The sequence below is a fragment of the Arachis hypogaea genome, chromosome 5, assembly GCF_003086295.3.
Source record: "Arachis hypogaea cultivar Tifrunner chromosome 5, arahy.Tifrunner.gnm2.J5K5, whole genome shotgun sequence".
Classification (NCBI taxonomy): Eukaryota; Viridiplantae; Streptophyta; class Magnoliopsida; order Fabales; family Fabaceae; genus Arachis; species Arachis hypogaea.
In genome coordinates this window covers 95,933,706-95,948,222 of record NC_092040.1, presented here as the reverse complement: position 1 = coordinate 95,948,222, position 14,517 = coordinate 95,933,706, and the positions used below count along the sequence as shown (strand labels likewise).

Sequence of the window (14,517 nt, the reverse complement as noted above, 5' to 3'; positions counted from 1 at the left end):
TGTTATATTGTTCTTAAAGAAGTGCATATATATCTTTTTAATTATATATTTATATAAGCAAATACAATCTTTTTATTTTTATTATTTTTTAAAATAAAATATAATTTTTAATTCTTTCTGCATAAAAACCTCTTTTATCATAAATTTTTCCTCTTAAAGAATGGTCATCCAACAAGAGAATACCCACCCCTTTTCTTCTTCTTTTTTTTCCCCTATTTTTTTATGTTTATAAATAAAGCTTTTTTTTGTTTCCTTTTGGAATGAACCTTTTTTTAACACTTTCAACCAAATTTTATCCCTATTGATTTTGACAATGATGACTAGCTATCCATAAACGATGGATCATGCTTAATTTTTACCATAGTAGGTAGCTAAAGCATTTTGTTGACAAATAGTCATGTCCTTCAATTGTTTATTTTCCCTCCAATGTTGAATACAGATAGACAAAACCCTCTTTCTTTTACAATCTCCCACTTCCCTTGATGATATGCAATTTAATTATCTTCACTCTGGTAATACTCCTTTTATTCTCCTCAAATATGGTTTTGTAAAAATGACTTATAAATAAGATGGATGCACAATTTTAGTTATTAGAAAAATAAACTGTAATATGATTTTTATGGTATAATAAAAAAAACAAGTATAAAAAATTAATTTTTAATTAGTTTACTTTTTATTTTTTATTGACAAAATATTTTTTTAACTGTGTTTTTCAATAGGATTTAGGATTTCAATTTTAGAATTTATAATAAAAAATAATTTAAAAAAGTTAATTGATATTAATAATTAACCAATTAAAAAAAGATGTTGGCAATGACTTATTTCATAATTGGTATGTCTGTTGACATTCATGTACAAAATTTCTATACTGGCAGTCAAAACAATTAGAGATGCAAATTGAAAGACCTTGAAAAATCTTATAAGCAATGGCTTTAATGTAGATAAAATAGAATTATGAAATCATATATGAATTATGAAATGTGTAATATTCTGCTATGACTCGTGCATTAATATTGTATAACTCGTTTAGTTCTCAAGGTTTTGTATACTTAATTAAACAAAAAATAGAGTAATATATCGACTATGTTAAGTATATACTAAAATCAGCTACCAATATAAAATACATATTAAAATATAAATATATATTAAAATAAATTAAACTACATATATATTTATATACAAATGTTATTTTATATATATATATATATATACCAAAAACAACAAAAATTGGTACAATAACAAATAATTATCAAAAGACTATCTCCACTATCATATAAAATAATGCAAAAGCAACAAAAAAGGGGGAAAAAAGATGATTAATCTATTAAGGTAACAAAAGTACTACCAACATGTTATACACACTATATATCTCACTCACATGGTTACATGTTTCTTTTTCAAATAAAAAAACGACACTAACAAAACAAACACAACCACTTGTTGAATTTTCTTCCCCCTTGACTTTGATCACCAAGCCATGATTGATTTTCATTGTGGTGCAGTCTTGTCACTATAAAAGCGTTGTGATTACAATCAGTGAAACATTGCCATTGTTTTAGAGAGCAAAAAGAAATATCTCAACTTTTTTTTTTTTTTGTGGTTGGAAGAAGAACATTATTCATGGAGAGTACACTGAAGGCCTTGAGAGAGGGTGAGTCAGTGCTTGATCTCAGCCCAAGATCCACCGTTAGCGGCGGCGTTGAGGATGTCTATGGCGAGGATCGTGCCACCGAGGACCAGCTTGTCACCCCATGGTCTTTCTCAGTAGCCAGGTCAGTCTCAAAAAACGGTTATTAACTAACTTTGTATGCTGTCTCTGCTTTTTTTATTTTACCTTCATAGCTTCTATTATTAGTTATAAACATAGCACAATTATAAGTCTTACTAATAGTTGCATGAATGAAATCAAGTTTTTTATTTTGATTCTTTGTTAGCTAATAACTATTCCTTTTTTAATTAATTGTATTTATTTGTGATATGAAATTATAGTGGATACACTTTGCTGAGGGATCCACAATACAACAAAGGACTTGCTTTCACTGAGAAAGAGAGGGATGCACATTATCTCCGTGGACTCTTACCTCCGACAGTTGTCTCCCAGCAACTTCAGGTTTGAATTCAATCATCAATATATAAGGATTAATTGCTCTATTAGCTTTTATAGTTTTATTATATTTTTAATTAAGTTTTTATAATTTAAATATTTATAATTGAGTATTTATAATAAATAAAACTTTCAATTAAGTCCTTTTAACTATATTTTTTTAAAAAATATATAATTTCTTTAAATATTAAATTTTGTGTTTGATATAAGATGAATTAGTAATATTTTAAAAAAAATATTCTAGACTCATTTTGTTTTCCTAAAAAAATAGCAATTATAAATATTAAATTACAAAATTTTATTTAATATAAAGATTAAATTATAAATTTTTAAATTATAAAAATCTAATTAAAAATCCAGTAGAACTACACAAACCGAGTGATTTACAATGATCACTGCATGCAACACTGCTTAATTTGTTTTGAAATACAAGACTTATATTACTTAAATTTTCTAAGGTGGTTAGTGTATACTTTTACTCTTTCCTTTTCTCTCTCTCTTTTTTTTTTTAATTATTTCTTCTACTTTTGATCACAGGAGAAACAGCTGATGAACAACATCAGACAATATCAGGTTCCTTTGCAAAAATACATGGCTATGATGGAACTTCAGGCAGGTTTTTCAACTCATCATGATAAAATTACACAGCATGAGATAGTATATTTGTGTTTTTAACTTTTAAGTTCATGCTATTAAGGTTGTTTGCTGGGATGAATGAAAGTGATATATAATTGCAAATATTTGATACTGAAAGCACTACTTAAGAAAGACCAAATGAAAACTTGAATCTTATTATTGAACTGACAAAAAAAAATCTTCATGTTGCAGGAAACAAATGAAAGGCTGTTTTACAAGCTTCTTGTTGACAATGTAGAGGAACTGCTCCCAATTGTGTATACTCCGACCGTCGGCGAGGCTTGCCAGAAATATGGGAGCATCTTCAAGCGTCCTCAGGGTCTTTACATAAGTTTGAAAGAGAAGTATATTTCTTTCTTGTATGCAACTTTGTACTGTGTTTGATTCAGTATCATATCATCATAAGAGCTTTTGGCTTTCTTTCAGGGGCAAGATCCTTGAGGTACTGAAAAATTGGCCTGAGAGGAGTATTCAAGTTATTGTTGTCACAGATGGCGAGCGAATTTTAGGACTCGGAGACCTTGGATGTCAGGTATTCGTTCCTTGATTTATTATAACTACTAGACTCCTTATCTGAAGCTGTTACTTTTTAGTATATAGATACATTAATTCAATGAAAACATGATGTATAGTGGTAACTTAGGCTTCATATAGTTTATGTAAGATGTGTTTCATTTCAGGGAATGGGAATTCCTGTTGGAAAATTGGCTTTGTACACAGCACTAGGAGGCCTTCGTCCATCAGCAGTATGCATTTTCAATCTTCTACTAACTTTTTTCTTCTCATTGTACCATTATATATGTCTCATTTCCTCTGTTTCTGTTCTATGGTTAGTGTTTGCCTATTACAATTGATGTTGGGACAAACAATGAGAATTTGCTGAACGACGAGTGTTACATCGGACTTCGACAGAAAAGAGCAACTGGGCAGGTTGGTGTAATTACATACATGCCTTGATATCTGCATATCACTTTCATTTGCATTGATATGAAGTGATTTTGATGATATCTGGTTTCTATATAGGAATATTCTGAACTTCTGAGTGAGTTCATGGCTGCTGTAAAGCAAAACTATGGCGAAAAAGTTCTTGTACAGGTTGTGAATTTTAAACAAGTTTTTATGATGTTATGAACCTGAATCACTCAATTGAGTTTCTGTTACCTTAAATGTTTTTTCTGCAGTTTGAAGATTTTGCAAATCACAATGCTTTCGAGTTGCTTGCGAAATACGGCACATCTCATCTAGTCTTCAATGATGATATTCAGGTACTATAAGTAGCATCTTAGCATATATTCCATGAAGATTGTTCTGTTCAAAATTTCAAATCATGAATGTTTTATAATCTATCTCAGGGGACTGCATCTGTTGTTCTTGCCGGGGTCGTGGCAGCATTGAAGCTGATTGGTGGAACTTTGGCCGACCACACTTTCCTGTTCCTCGGTGCCGGCGAGGTAAGAAATTGACAATCATAAAAGCTTGCTTGGTATCTGGGGGGAAAAAGAGTGAAAACAGATACTATTTCTATTTTCTACTTTTAAAATACCCTTTATATATGTATATATTTGCACTTGACTAGTTAATTCATCTTATGTTTTTGCCATGATTTCAGGCAGGAACTGGAATAGCAGAACTTATAGCTCTTGAGATGTCAAAGCAGGTGATAATAATAATAAAGACTTCAATCTTCATTGCTGACACAGTAGTCTTATATTGATTTATGGAGTGAATTTTAAATTACAATCTATGGGGCTGTTCTATTTCTTTGTGCAGACAAAGAAACCGATAGAGGAAACTCGCAAGAAGATATGGCTTGTAGACTCAAAGGTAGTTGAAAAACCATGATAATACTCTATTTTTTAGTTTAATTTTCCTTCTTTAATAACAAACTGTTTCATTTCTTTTTCTCTTTTTCAGGGATTAATTGTTGGTTCAAGACAGAACTCGCTTCAACACTTCAAGAAGCCTTGGGCTCATGATCATGAGCCAGTTGGAACTCTCTTAGAAGCTGTTAAGGTATCGGAATATGTCTGTTAAACATGATACCAAAATCAATTTGGTCTAACATTGTAAGGCCTCATTAGATCAGGCAATAAAATGATTGTGTAAAACAAATGTCTCTAACCTTGATTGGTTCACATGTTCAGGTAATCAAGCCTACAGTTTTGATTGGATCATCAGGAGTTGGAAAAACATTCACAAAGGAAGTAATTGAAGCTGTGTCTTCAATCAATGAAGTAAACTCTTTTTTCCCTCCTTCTCTTGTACTTGTTTACATACATATACAATCTTATTTATCAATTGAGTCTCTATCATGCTTGGCCTGCAGAAACCTCTTGTTATGGCCCTCTCCAATCCAACTTCACAATCCGAGTGCACAGCCGAAGAGGCTTACCAATGGAGTGAGGTAAAAACAAAATGATTGATAACCACATCTATCCGTTTCTTATGTGGTTGAAGCTTGAAAGCCCTTTGCTTCAATGTCTAGTCTTAATTCTTTGATTCGTCTTCTACACAGGGCCGTGCGATTTTTGCTAGTGGGAGTCCATTTGATCCTTTTGAGTACAAAGGAAAAGTTTACTACTCCGGCCAGGTGTTGAATTGGTGAAAACTCACGTGCAGTTGTCTTCACGTGAAGTTGTTAGTTGAGAATGGTCAAATAATTTAATATATTTGTCTAAATTCTCATCTAACAGTTTTAAACTATCAATTTCATATGAAAACGGCTGCATCTAAGTCCTCACCTTTGAATTTTGTAATCCTCTTCCTCTTGGTTAAACCACACAACATAACACAACATCATATCTGATTCAATTCTTGGGTTTTGTCAAATTAGGCCAACAATGCTTACATCTTCCCTGGCTTTGGTTTGGGGTTGGTGATCTCCGGAGCGATCCGAGTACATGATGATATGCTTCTGGCAGCATGTAAGTAGTAGTCATGTTGAAAAGAATGAATGGTTAAGGATCAAATCATGTGAAATAATTTGATGATGAATGATTTACATTCTTGTGTTCAGCGGAAGCGTTGGCTAAACTGGTGGCAGAGGAGGACTACAAGAAGGGTTTGATTTACCCGCCATTTTCTAACATAAGAACAATTTCGGCTAATATAGCTGCAAATGTTGCTGCCAAGGCATATGAACTAGGTATCCCTTCAAAAAAACAGAACACTCTTATTATTCATGCATCATTTCACTTCAATATCTAATTAAATGTAAACCGAGTTAACCAAAAATCGATCACTTACTTGAAAATAGCTGAACCAATTGAATCAACAACTATGATATATGCACAGAAAAAATCAGTCATCTATATAGAATATATATATTGAAATACAATTAAACAATCGGTTTTGTTAGTAGACAATAATTTTTGTGAACAATATGAATAATGAGCTCTATACTTGACCTAATAAAGTAAAAAAACACTCCACTCTCAAATTACCTCATAAACCGTAACATTAGGATAACTATCCACACACCTAATGAATTGAACATCGAGCCATTATTAATTGTGCATGAGTAAACCGAATCAAAAGGAATAATCTTCTAATTAAGAATCAACATAACCATCTACATACCTATTGAATTGAATATTTTTTCCTCCATTATTTATATTATTTAGTATTCTCATACTCTACTTATACTTTTCTTTAAACAATATATGTACATAAATACATAATGACTGATTTTTTATATTCACAATATTTTTATTAAATCAATATTATTTTTTTAGGAAATGTTAGTTTTAAAAATAAATGAATTGTTTTAAAAAGAATACTTTGGTTAAATTTGTAAATTTTGATAAACTCACCAATTCAAATACCGACTTGGTTTTTAGAATTTTATTAATTATTAATAAGTCGTTGTTTTAATAGGGTTGGCAACACGCCTTCCTCGTCCTGAGAATCTTGTGAAGTATGCAGAGAGCTGCATGTATACCCCAACATACCGCAACTACAGGTGATCATGGCCCAAGTTACTATATATTGACCTTGGTGGTAAGAATCACAAATATTAATTAATTAATAAACATAATATGTCTGGCTATATGTGTTGTTTGATGTAGCTTAGGCAAGAGTAAGGGTTTGTATGGTTTTAGCATGAAGTCATGAACAAATAAGTGCCTTGTATTCTTGGTTACATATCCTTGTTTCATCTCATGTAATGTAATGTCAATGCAAATTGCAAAATATATAATATATAAATCTTGTGCTTATGCAAGAATTTTTCCATTGATTTATGATCATATATTCAATCTCTATAAAACGTTAGGGTTAAGTATGATTTTGGTTTTTAAGATATATGCTATTTTTGTTCCCAACCTTTTTTTTTCATACAATACAAAATCATCATTGAATCAAACTCATTGATGGCCATAAATTTCATCAAAGATGGCTCACCTCTCCACCATCCGTGTGCTACTCTCCTTGAAAACATTCATAATATGGTAGATAGTATCCATTTGGTTCATTGGAAGTTTGGAACCATACTTTCTGAGAAGCTAATTCTGTTGCTGACATTCTAGTAAAGAAAGGTCATGATTTACTTTTTGGCCTCCATACTTTCGAGTTGCCCCCCTCATACATCTTACAAATTTTGTCTTTTGATAGTTTTGGTTCCTTTAAATTAAGAGGATGTAGTTAGTACTATTATTTTTTTGTATGTTTTGTTTTTCTTTTTTTTCTTGGCAAAAAAAAATTGTCATTTTTTACTTAAATACTAAAATTTTAGACCAAATTACTTATAATAAAAAATATAAAATAAAAATAAAAAGAAGAGAACATTTTTGTTCTTGCAAAGAAGAAGGAAAAAAGAAGATGAAAAAAGAAAGAAGAATAAAAAGCTGTCAACGATCCAACTCTGTCTCCACTTTTGCCGCTATCTCCGTATGATTTTGGTCCATAAGGTAAGGACGATTTTAAAACAAGTTAAATTTCAAGGACGATTTTGTATGCAAAAAAGATTAAAAATAAAAAGTATTTTCGTCCTATACGTTAGAAATCAAAATTGTACTTAACCCCAAATGTTATTAGAATGGTTATGTTGCCAACTTGCCATGTTGGGCATCCAGCTTCTATAACAACTTGTTATCACTCGTCAACATAACCTACCTATACTCAATAGGCTTGTGAATATTTTAGAACAGAGGGAGCTAACTTTTTTCCCATCAATATCAATTAATTTTTTTAAAATTATCTATTTTTATACTAAATTCTAATTTTTAAATCTTAAAATTTTAATTCTAAATTCTAAATTCTTAAAAATGAACATTTTTACAATTTAAAAAAAAATTAATATTAACTAATTAAAAATTAGTTTTTCTATAATTATTTATATTTTTATGATAAATCTATCTTGAGCTTTTATTCTAAAAATAATAAATAAAAATGAACATAATATTGCTACTAAATCAATATATTTCCTTTTCTTCTTTTTTCCCACTAGTGCTTTAACATTCAATAGAGGTGGAGTATTGTTACTTAGAATATAGACCCACTAAATAGAGAAACACTTTGAGGGAAAAGAATAACAAAAAAAAAAAAATACTTTGTTGAATAACTTGAATTCTATATTCTCACGTCATTTGACTACTACCACATCATAAAGCTAAAAGAATAGTGTTGAATGAAACACAAGGACACAAAGTAACCACAAATAAAGCCAACCATTGTATACCGAAAATAATTATCTAATGATAAATGAAAAATATGGAAGATAAATTTCATTTGCAAGTCCTACATTAGAAATTGAATGTGCTAAAAGTTTGAAAAGCACAATGGAAGTGGAAGCAAATCCTACCATCCTTCCTCCTATAATTCCTAAATTTGAGCTTGAACCAAACAAAAAAATAAAATAAAATACAACTGTTAATTTCATATATATGTTTCTTTTTCCCCTTTAGCTTTAGTAAACATCAAACCAACTACCTACCATGTAAAAACTAAATCTATACATATAAGGTGGCTAATGCACTATGCTTGTAGGTAAACAAAACAGCAATTTCCATTCTCTTTAGGATTCACACCTCCAAAAGATTTGATACTTAAGATTTTAAGCTTACATTGAAATGTCCAATTCTGCATGAGTAGTACTGTTCTTGGGTCAAAAGGATTTTAGTATTGAAGATTTTGCTGTTTCTTGTAAATAGTAAGATTGGCGTGAGTATCGTTGTATCGTTGGCTCAGGTAGTCCTGGCATAGGATAGGAGGAAACCTGTAACAAGAGAGAAAAGAATGAAGGGATGTATGACATTTATGATTTAATTAGGTAGCATTTGGTTCATATGATCATATCCTAAGTTTCTAAGAAAACAATGTTAGTGTCAAGTTAAATGGCATTTTTCACTCACTTGGAAGGATTTGTGGCGGATTTGCATGTTGGCAAGCATTTCACTAGACATTCATGACTAGGCTCCAAAAAGAATGGAATCTGTAAACAAAAACAACATTGGCGTAAGCAAATGCGAAATGATTCATAACGATTTATATAGTCGCCATTAAAAAATGAGAGGAAATGCAAAATAAAGAAGTTGAACAAGAACAAAGAGCTGAGGCTTACAGAATATCTCTCTTTACCGTTTCCCAGAACTCTGTGCAGTGTAGACCTGATCAAGAAAATGCAAAGCAACTTGTTGAATATACGATGTAGAAAATTCAACTAAAAAATGACATACTACAAAGATACACCAAGGCCAAAATCACTTTATTTGCTTAGCTGTGGTTTAAAGTCCCTTAAGTGCACATAAAAAGTACTAATCAAGTTCTTAAGCATGTGATCTCTGCTTTAATTTAAGCTTGTGAATTTCATTCTAGCAGCTATAGAAGACACAGGATGTCACATAAGGTTTCAAAATTCTTGTACCACGGGCAAAACGCAATTTCAATCGTTTTAAGTGAATAAGGTGAATGAAATAAGTTTGCATGCAGAATTAATATGCGTTGCATCGAGTTCAAAAATGCTAAACGGTAGGGAAAGTTTCTTACTTGAAAACACAGTTGCTCCAGCGCTCCAGCATGTCACCGATATTCACTATGAATGCTCTGCAACAAAAACAAGCAGAAAAATAATGTAAATAGTTCATGAGAAGGGCATGCAAAAAATCATCATGTTTTAACACACTGCGGAATCTTCATGCCTTTTCAGCCAATGATGTTTTGTGTTTGATAACATGCAGCTCAAAATGAATTTTAAGGTATACAAATATACTAGCTCTGGAAGATAATTACTATTTTGTTTTGGTTGAATTGTTTCATAATGCACTGATCATTCTTGTTCTAAACCTGTAAAAGCTAAAAGGGTGTAGAAACTAACCCCTTCATTGGCGGCACATCCTCCCATTTCTGAGGCTTAGCATCCCTATCTTTACATATCTGCAATAAAGAATATTTAAGTTCATTATTAAGTACCAAACATATATGAAACATCAAAAGAAACATCCGTTGCCTACTTACTTGAAGACCTGAGATCTCATCCGTCGCCAATAGTGTAATTAACCCATAATCAGTATGAGCTCCAGCTCCAAATAATCCTTTTGTGGGATCTGATATTCTACCTTTATTGAACAAGGAAGATCACAGCAACATGAGTAATTAAACAAAAGCAACATGAGTATAAGACAGAATAGTAATGATTCAAAACCTTCATAGTGCAGCAAACGCAGAACTGCAATTGGCTCTCCGAGCATTTTCGGCTGATCAAAGAAATTGGCATCCAAACCAAGAGCAAGGGCAATTATCCTTGCAACTTTTTTTCCCACTTCTCTGCATTCCCCCAACAACATAAATTGGAGCAAAAGATGAAGAAGTTAATAGAAGAAGGCACTTTTTGTTATAACTTATAAGGCAAACATATATTCCACATAAAAGTCTCATGTTTCACCGCAAAATTACAGAAAAGTTTGTAACAATGTAACATTTAGGTAGCTCCATATGCAGCACAAATAAACAAAAGAAAGCGGTATAATTGTATCTTAGTATAACTGCATAACTTCAATTGAAACTTACAATGCTTGTTCATGGTATTTTTCCATAGTCTCCCTCCATTTAGGCAGAATACCTGCATGACATCAAAAATAATTTTTTTTTAAAAAAAGCAGCATATAAAAGCCAATGAAATGGACACTTTTGCTGGGTTTTAGTCTATTTGGTTTCTGTTTTTGTTTCCTATTTTCATTTCTGTTGTTTTCTCTTTACTGGAATGGAAATTGACAAAAAGATTTTACTTTATTAGCATAATAACATTTTCAGCTACTGATTTTTACCTGACGAAGGCCATCGATTTGGTCCATAGAAAGGTTTATGTGATTTTGGATCATCTTCAGCTACTTCAACTCCAATATAATATCCCTCTTTGTAATCTCCTACTTAATCCACCAGGAACATAAAACAAAGCATATCAAGCTTCAACACAAACAAGAACAACAATAATACTAACAAAACATAGTTGAAGAACAAGAGCCAAACATGCAACACAGAGGCATATATAATTATATACCATGAACTTGGTTTTCAGGATCAAGTAGTTCATCAAGAACAGGAGTATACCCCCTATGCTTCTCATTCCTGAGGAGCTTCATCTTCTCCTTATGTGGAAGAGAGAAGAATTTCTTGCTCTCTGCAAAAACCTCGTCCATGAATTCCTGGCTTATTCCATGATTCACAACGTAGAAGAAACCAGAATCCAAGCATGCCTATTATGAATAAACAAAATGGTTAAAGGGATTGAAATAAAAGAAAATAGAACCTTGATGATCATGGAGGAAGAACCAAACCTGTTTGAGCGAATTAACGGATTGGTTTATGTCAGGGTTGGAGAGGTCGACACAATTGAGGGAAGAGGTGAGAGAATCTGCGTTAACCATGCTGGAACTTGGAACAAAGAAGACGAAGAAAAATGAAGGACAACCTCTAAGTTTTGTTTTTCAATGGTTTTTGTACTTTTTGGTTTTTTGCTATGCAGAAAAAGAAAAAAGTGAATTGCACTTTGTTTTATATATATTAGGCTTAGCAGAAGACCACAATGTCCACAAACCGTTGCCACCACCACTCATCAGCAGCCATCGTTTTTTTCTTTATTTAATTAAATATTTTTTTATTGCTTATTTAGAAATTCACATCTCTTGCTTGGGAAATTCTTTTAGGTTTTTTCTTTTTTGGGTGGGGTGGTACAATTATTGTGTAATATTGCTACTTAAGCAAACTAATCCATGCATTTTTCGTAAAAAATAATTAATATTAGATTTCAAGGTTCTCAAATAAGGTTTAGGACAGAATCACAGAATCACGCATCACTTTTTACATTGCTACATCATCGTATCTAATCTAACTTATTTTGAGCATGTGTATATTTTTTTCCCCCTTTTTTTTATATTTGGTGTTTTTTTTTTAAAATTAGGAGTGAGACTTAAATTTATGTTTAAGTGAATATGAAAAAATTATGTCATTTAAATTATAATTTATTGACAAATTACTATAAATATGGTTTGAATATGCATCTTCTTTGTTACTGCATGTTTTTCTTACCAAGAAACTATATTCTTCATTTATCGTGTATTTATCAAATAAAAGTTTAACATTTTTATTAATAATAATCTTATTATTAGACTCTTCCATAAAAACTTAATAAGTACAAGAAAGTGAGGGACGAAACCTCCTTGCAAGTTGCAACTAGTACAAGCAAGACAAAATGTAGATGCTTCCGCGAACGATGGACAGATCAGAGTGGAGTGCTACGGGTAGGCATTTTCCGACTAAAGAATCAAAATTAAACATGTCCAACACTAACATGGATGCTTAATTACAAGGGTACTGAGATAGGAATCTAAAATTATAAAATTATATTTAATAAATAAAATATAAATACAGATATCATATTTATAGATATTAAATTAATATATTTTATATTTTTTATAAAACATAAAATATATTAATAAAAAATATAATTTATTTTTTATTTTTTATTATTTTTATTAATTTTTTATATAAAAATAATAAAAATCAATTAAATTTTTATAATTTATTTTTATTTAATTTATTATGAAATAAAATATAAAAATATTAGTTTTTTATTTTTATTTTATATATTTTGTTTTTAATATTTTATTTTATTTTTTTCTTATGACCGACATAGTCCTTATTGTGGTGGCGGTCGTCGTCATAATATTAATTAATAATAATTATTTTAAATAATGGAAGTAATAGTAATAGAGTAAAGTATTAATTTGACTTTTTTCTTTTTTCAAATGGCACCACAATACGGCTCTTTTGTTAGTATCACTATTATCTGTAAACAAAAATTATTGATGCTTTACATTAACATGTTGAGTTGGGCGTTAAGTGTCGATATAAAATAGTCAGAGACTTATTTATCTTTAAATTTAAATTAATCAAAAATTAATTTATTCATATTCATTTAAATAAAATAATGTGTTTTAAAATTAAATTAGTTAAAAATTTATTTGTTAAGAGTTTATTTATCTTAAAAAAATTAATACAATATTTTTTTTCAACTTATTTTTTATTATCATAATATTTATTATATTAATATTTTTTAATAAATTCTTTAATGTATGAGATAATAAATATAAATTAATTAATAAATTATTTTAATTTAAAAAAACTATTTATTATGACACTAAATAAATAATTTTCAATGTAATTCTTAAATATATAAACAATAAAAACTAAAGTAAAATGAAACAACTAATAATAAATTTTTTTATAAATAATAATTTTTTAATATATTATTAGTATTGTGATCTAGATAATTTATATAATAAATAGAAACTAATAAATGTAACATCCTAACTTTTAGCACCTCATGATCGTACTAAAAGTCCGAGCGTTACTTACCTCTAAATCGTTTTATTTTATATTATCTTTATTTAATAGCGAGCCTTTACAAATACGAACTGGAATCTTAATCAGAAAAACGAAAAGTCTTCACTTTAAATCTCTTAATCACAAAAATATATATATTCACATAGCAACATATACATAGACTTATTCCAAGATCCTCAAATATAAGTCCTATCCCTCTGAAATTTTCAAAAACAATGAATGACAAGGGAAAAATAAAATCTAAGATTAAACCAGAATCCAGAAAATACGAATATATGTATATAAAACTCTGTGGATTAGTCGCAGCTCCTTGCCAAGGGCTTCCTGAACATGTCGCTGAAACAGAAGATCTGTAGGGGTGAGAACGTCATCCTCGCATGTTTTCAGTAGGGAAGGTAAATGCCGTAAAAGTAATGAGCAAAATGCGAATAATTGACTCTACTCAATAAAACTATTCTTTTATCAAGCCTTTGAAAATACTTTTTAATTTTACTTTAGACAATTATTTATTTTCTTTAAAATTTCTGAACTTAAAATAAAACTAATTTACAACATTAATTCTTAATTAGTTCAATACATAATAATAATAGTATCAGAGACCCAATTGAACACACAAGCAAGGAAGAATAAGACAACCAGCACAATCACATAAAAAATACAACAAGCGAAACACAACCAAATACAAATACGCAAACAATATGATGCATGTCTCTCCTAAGCAGGCCATGAGCTCATGCGTCAGTTCTCTAGCCGCAACTCGACGTTACTCGGGGAGAACCCCAAATATGGTCTCTTTACCGTGTCAATTAGGCACAATTATCATCATGGGCGAACTCATGTCAATTAGGATATCTTGGCATCACAGTAAGAGACAGGCTATCAATTAGGCGAACATTCCCGCATTAGCAATCTCAGGCTATCAGTTAGGCGGACACTTT

At 30.5% G+C, this 14,517-nt stretch overlaps 2 protein-coding genes across 5 annotated transcripts; one reads left to right on the top strand and one right to left on the bottom strand.

Moving 5' to 3' along the window:
• The first annotated feature begins 1,301 nt into the window (after nt 1-1,301).
• On the top strand, nt 1,302-6,973 carry LOC112802086 (NADP-dependent malic enzyme). Its single transcript, XM_025845100.3, has 19 exons — nt 1,302-1,772; nt 1,990-2,110; nt 2,642-2,716; nt 2,933-3,084; nt 3,167-3,272; nt 3,421-3,486; nt 3,575-3,670; nt 3,764-3,835; nt 3,922-4,005; nt 4,093-4,191; nt 4,350-4,397; nt 4,511-4,564; nt 4,655-4,753; nt 4,885-4,974; nt 5,067-5,144; nt 5,256-5,330; nt 5,574-5,664; nt 5,757-5,885; nt 6,617-6,973. Exons 1-19 carry the CDS (start codon nt 1,621-1,623, stop codon nt 6,703-6,705), a joined length of 1,776 nt encoding a protein of 591 aa, XP_025700885.1. The 5' UTR covers nt 1,302-1,620; the 3' UTR covers nt 6,706-6,973.
• Nucleotides 6,974-8,387: 1,414 nt separating this feature from the next.
• LOC112802085 (kihadalactone A synthase LFS) lies at nt 8,388-11,898 on the bottom strand. Of its 4 annotated transcripts, none has more exons than XM_025845097.3 (11): nt 11,512-11,898; nt 11,235-11,430; nt 11,002-11,100; nt 10,745-10,796; nt 10,380-10,501; nt 10,193-10,293; nt 10,053-10,111; nt 9,725-9,781; nt 9,300-9,345; nt 9,091-9,170; nt 8,388-8,954 (listed from the first exon to the last, which is right to left on the bottom strand). In XM_025845097.3, exons 1-11 carry the CDS (start codon nt 11,599-11,601, stop codon nt 8,855-8,857), a joined length of 1,002 nt encoding a protein of 333 aa, XP_025700882.1. In that variant the 5' UTR covers nt 11,602-11,898; the 3' UTR covers nt 8,388-8,854. The 4 variants fall into 4 exon arrangements, with proteins under 4 accessions (XP_025700882.1, XP_025700884.1, XP_025700880.1 ...); XM_025845099.3 differs by having other exon boundaries at nt 11,285-11,430; nt 11,512-11,809; XM_025845095.3 differs by having other exon boundaries at nt 11,002-11,103; nt 11,512-11,757.
• Between the last annotated feature and the right edge of the window lie 2,619 nt (nt 11,899-14,517).

Excerpts from the sequence above, each read along its gene's own strand:
- LOC112802086 (XM_025845100.3), top strand. The coding sequence starts at position 1,621 with ATGGAGAGTACACTGAAGGCCTTGAGAGAGGGTGAGTCAGTGCTTGAT. Across the intron at positions 1,773-1,989 it reads TGGTCTTTCTCAGTAGCCAG|TGGATACACTTTGCTGAGGG; the intron begins GTCAGTCTCAAA and ends ATGAAATTATAG. Across the intron at positions 4,192-4,349 it reads TGTTCCTCGGTGCCGGCGAG|GCAGGAACTGGAATAGCAGA; the intron begins GTAAGAAATTGA and ends CCATGATTTCAG.
- LOC112802085 (XM_025845095.3), bottom strand. The coding sequence starts at position 11,601 with ATGGTTAACGCAGATTCTCTCACCTCTTCCCTCAATTGTGTCGACCTC. Across the intron at positions 9,782-10,052 it reads GATGTGCCGCCAATGAAGGG|AGCATTCATAGTGAATATCG; the intron begins GTTAGTTTCTAC and ends TTTTTGTTGCAG. Across the intron at positions 9,171-9,299 it reads ACGGTAAAGAGAGATATTCT|ATTCCATTCTTTTTGGAGCC; the intron begins GTAAGCCTCAGC and ends TTTTGTTTACAG.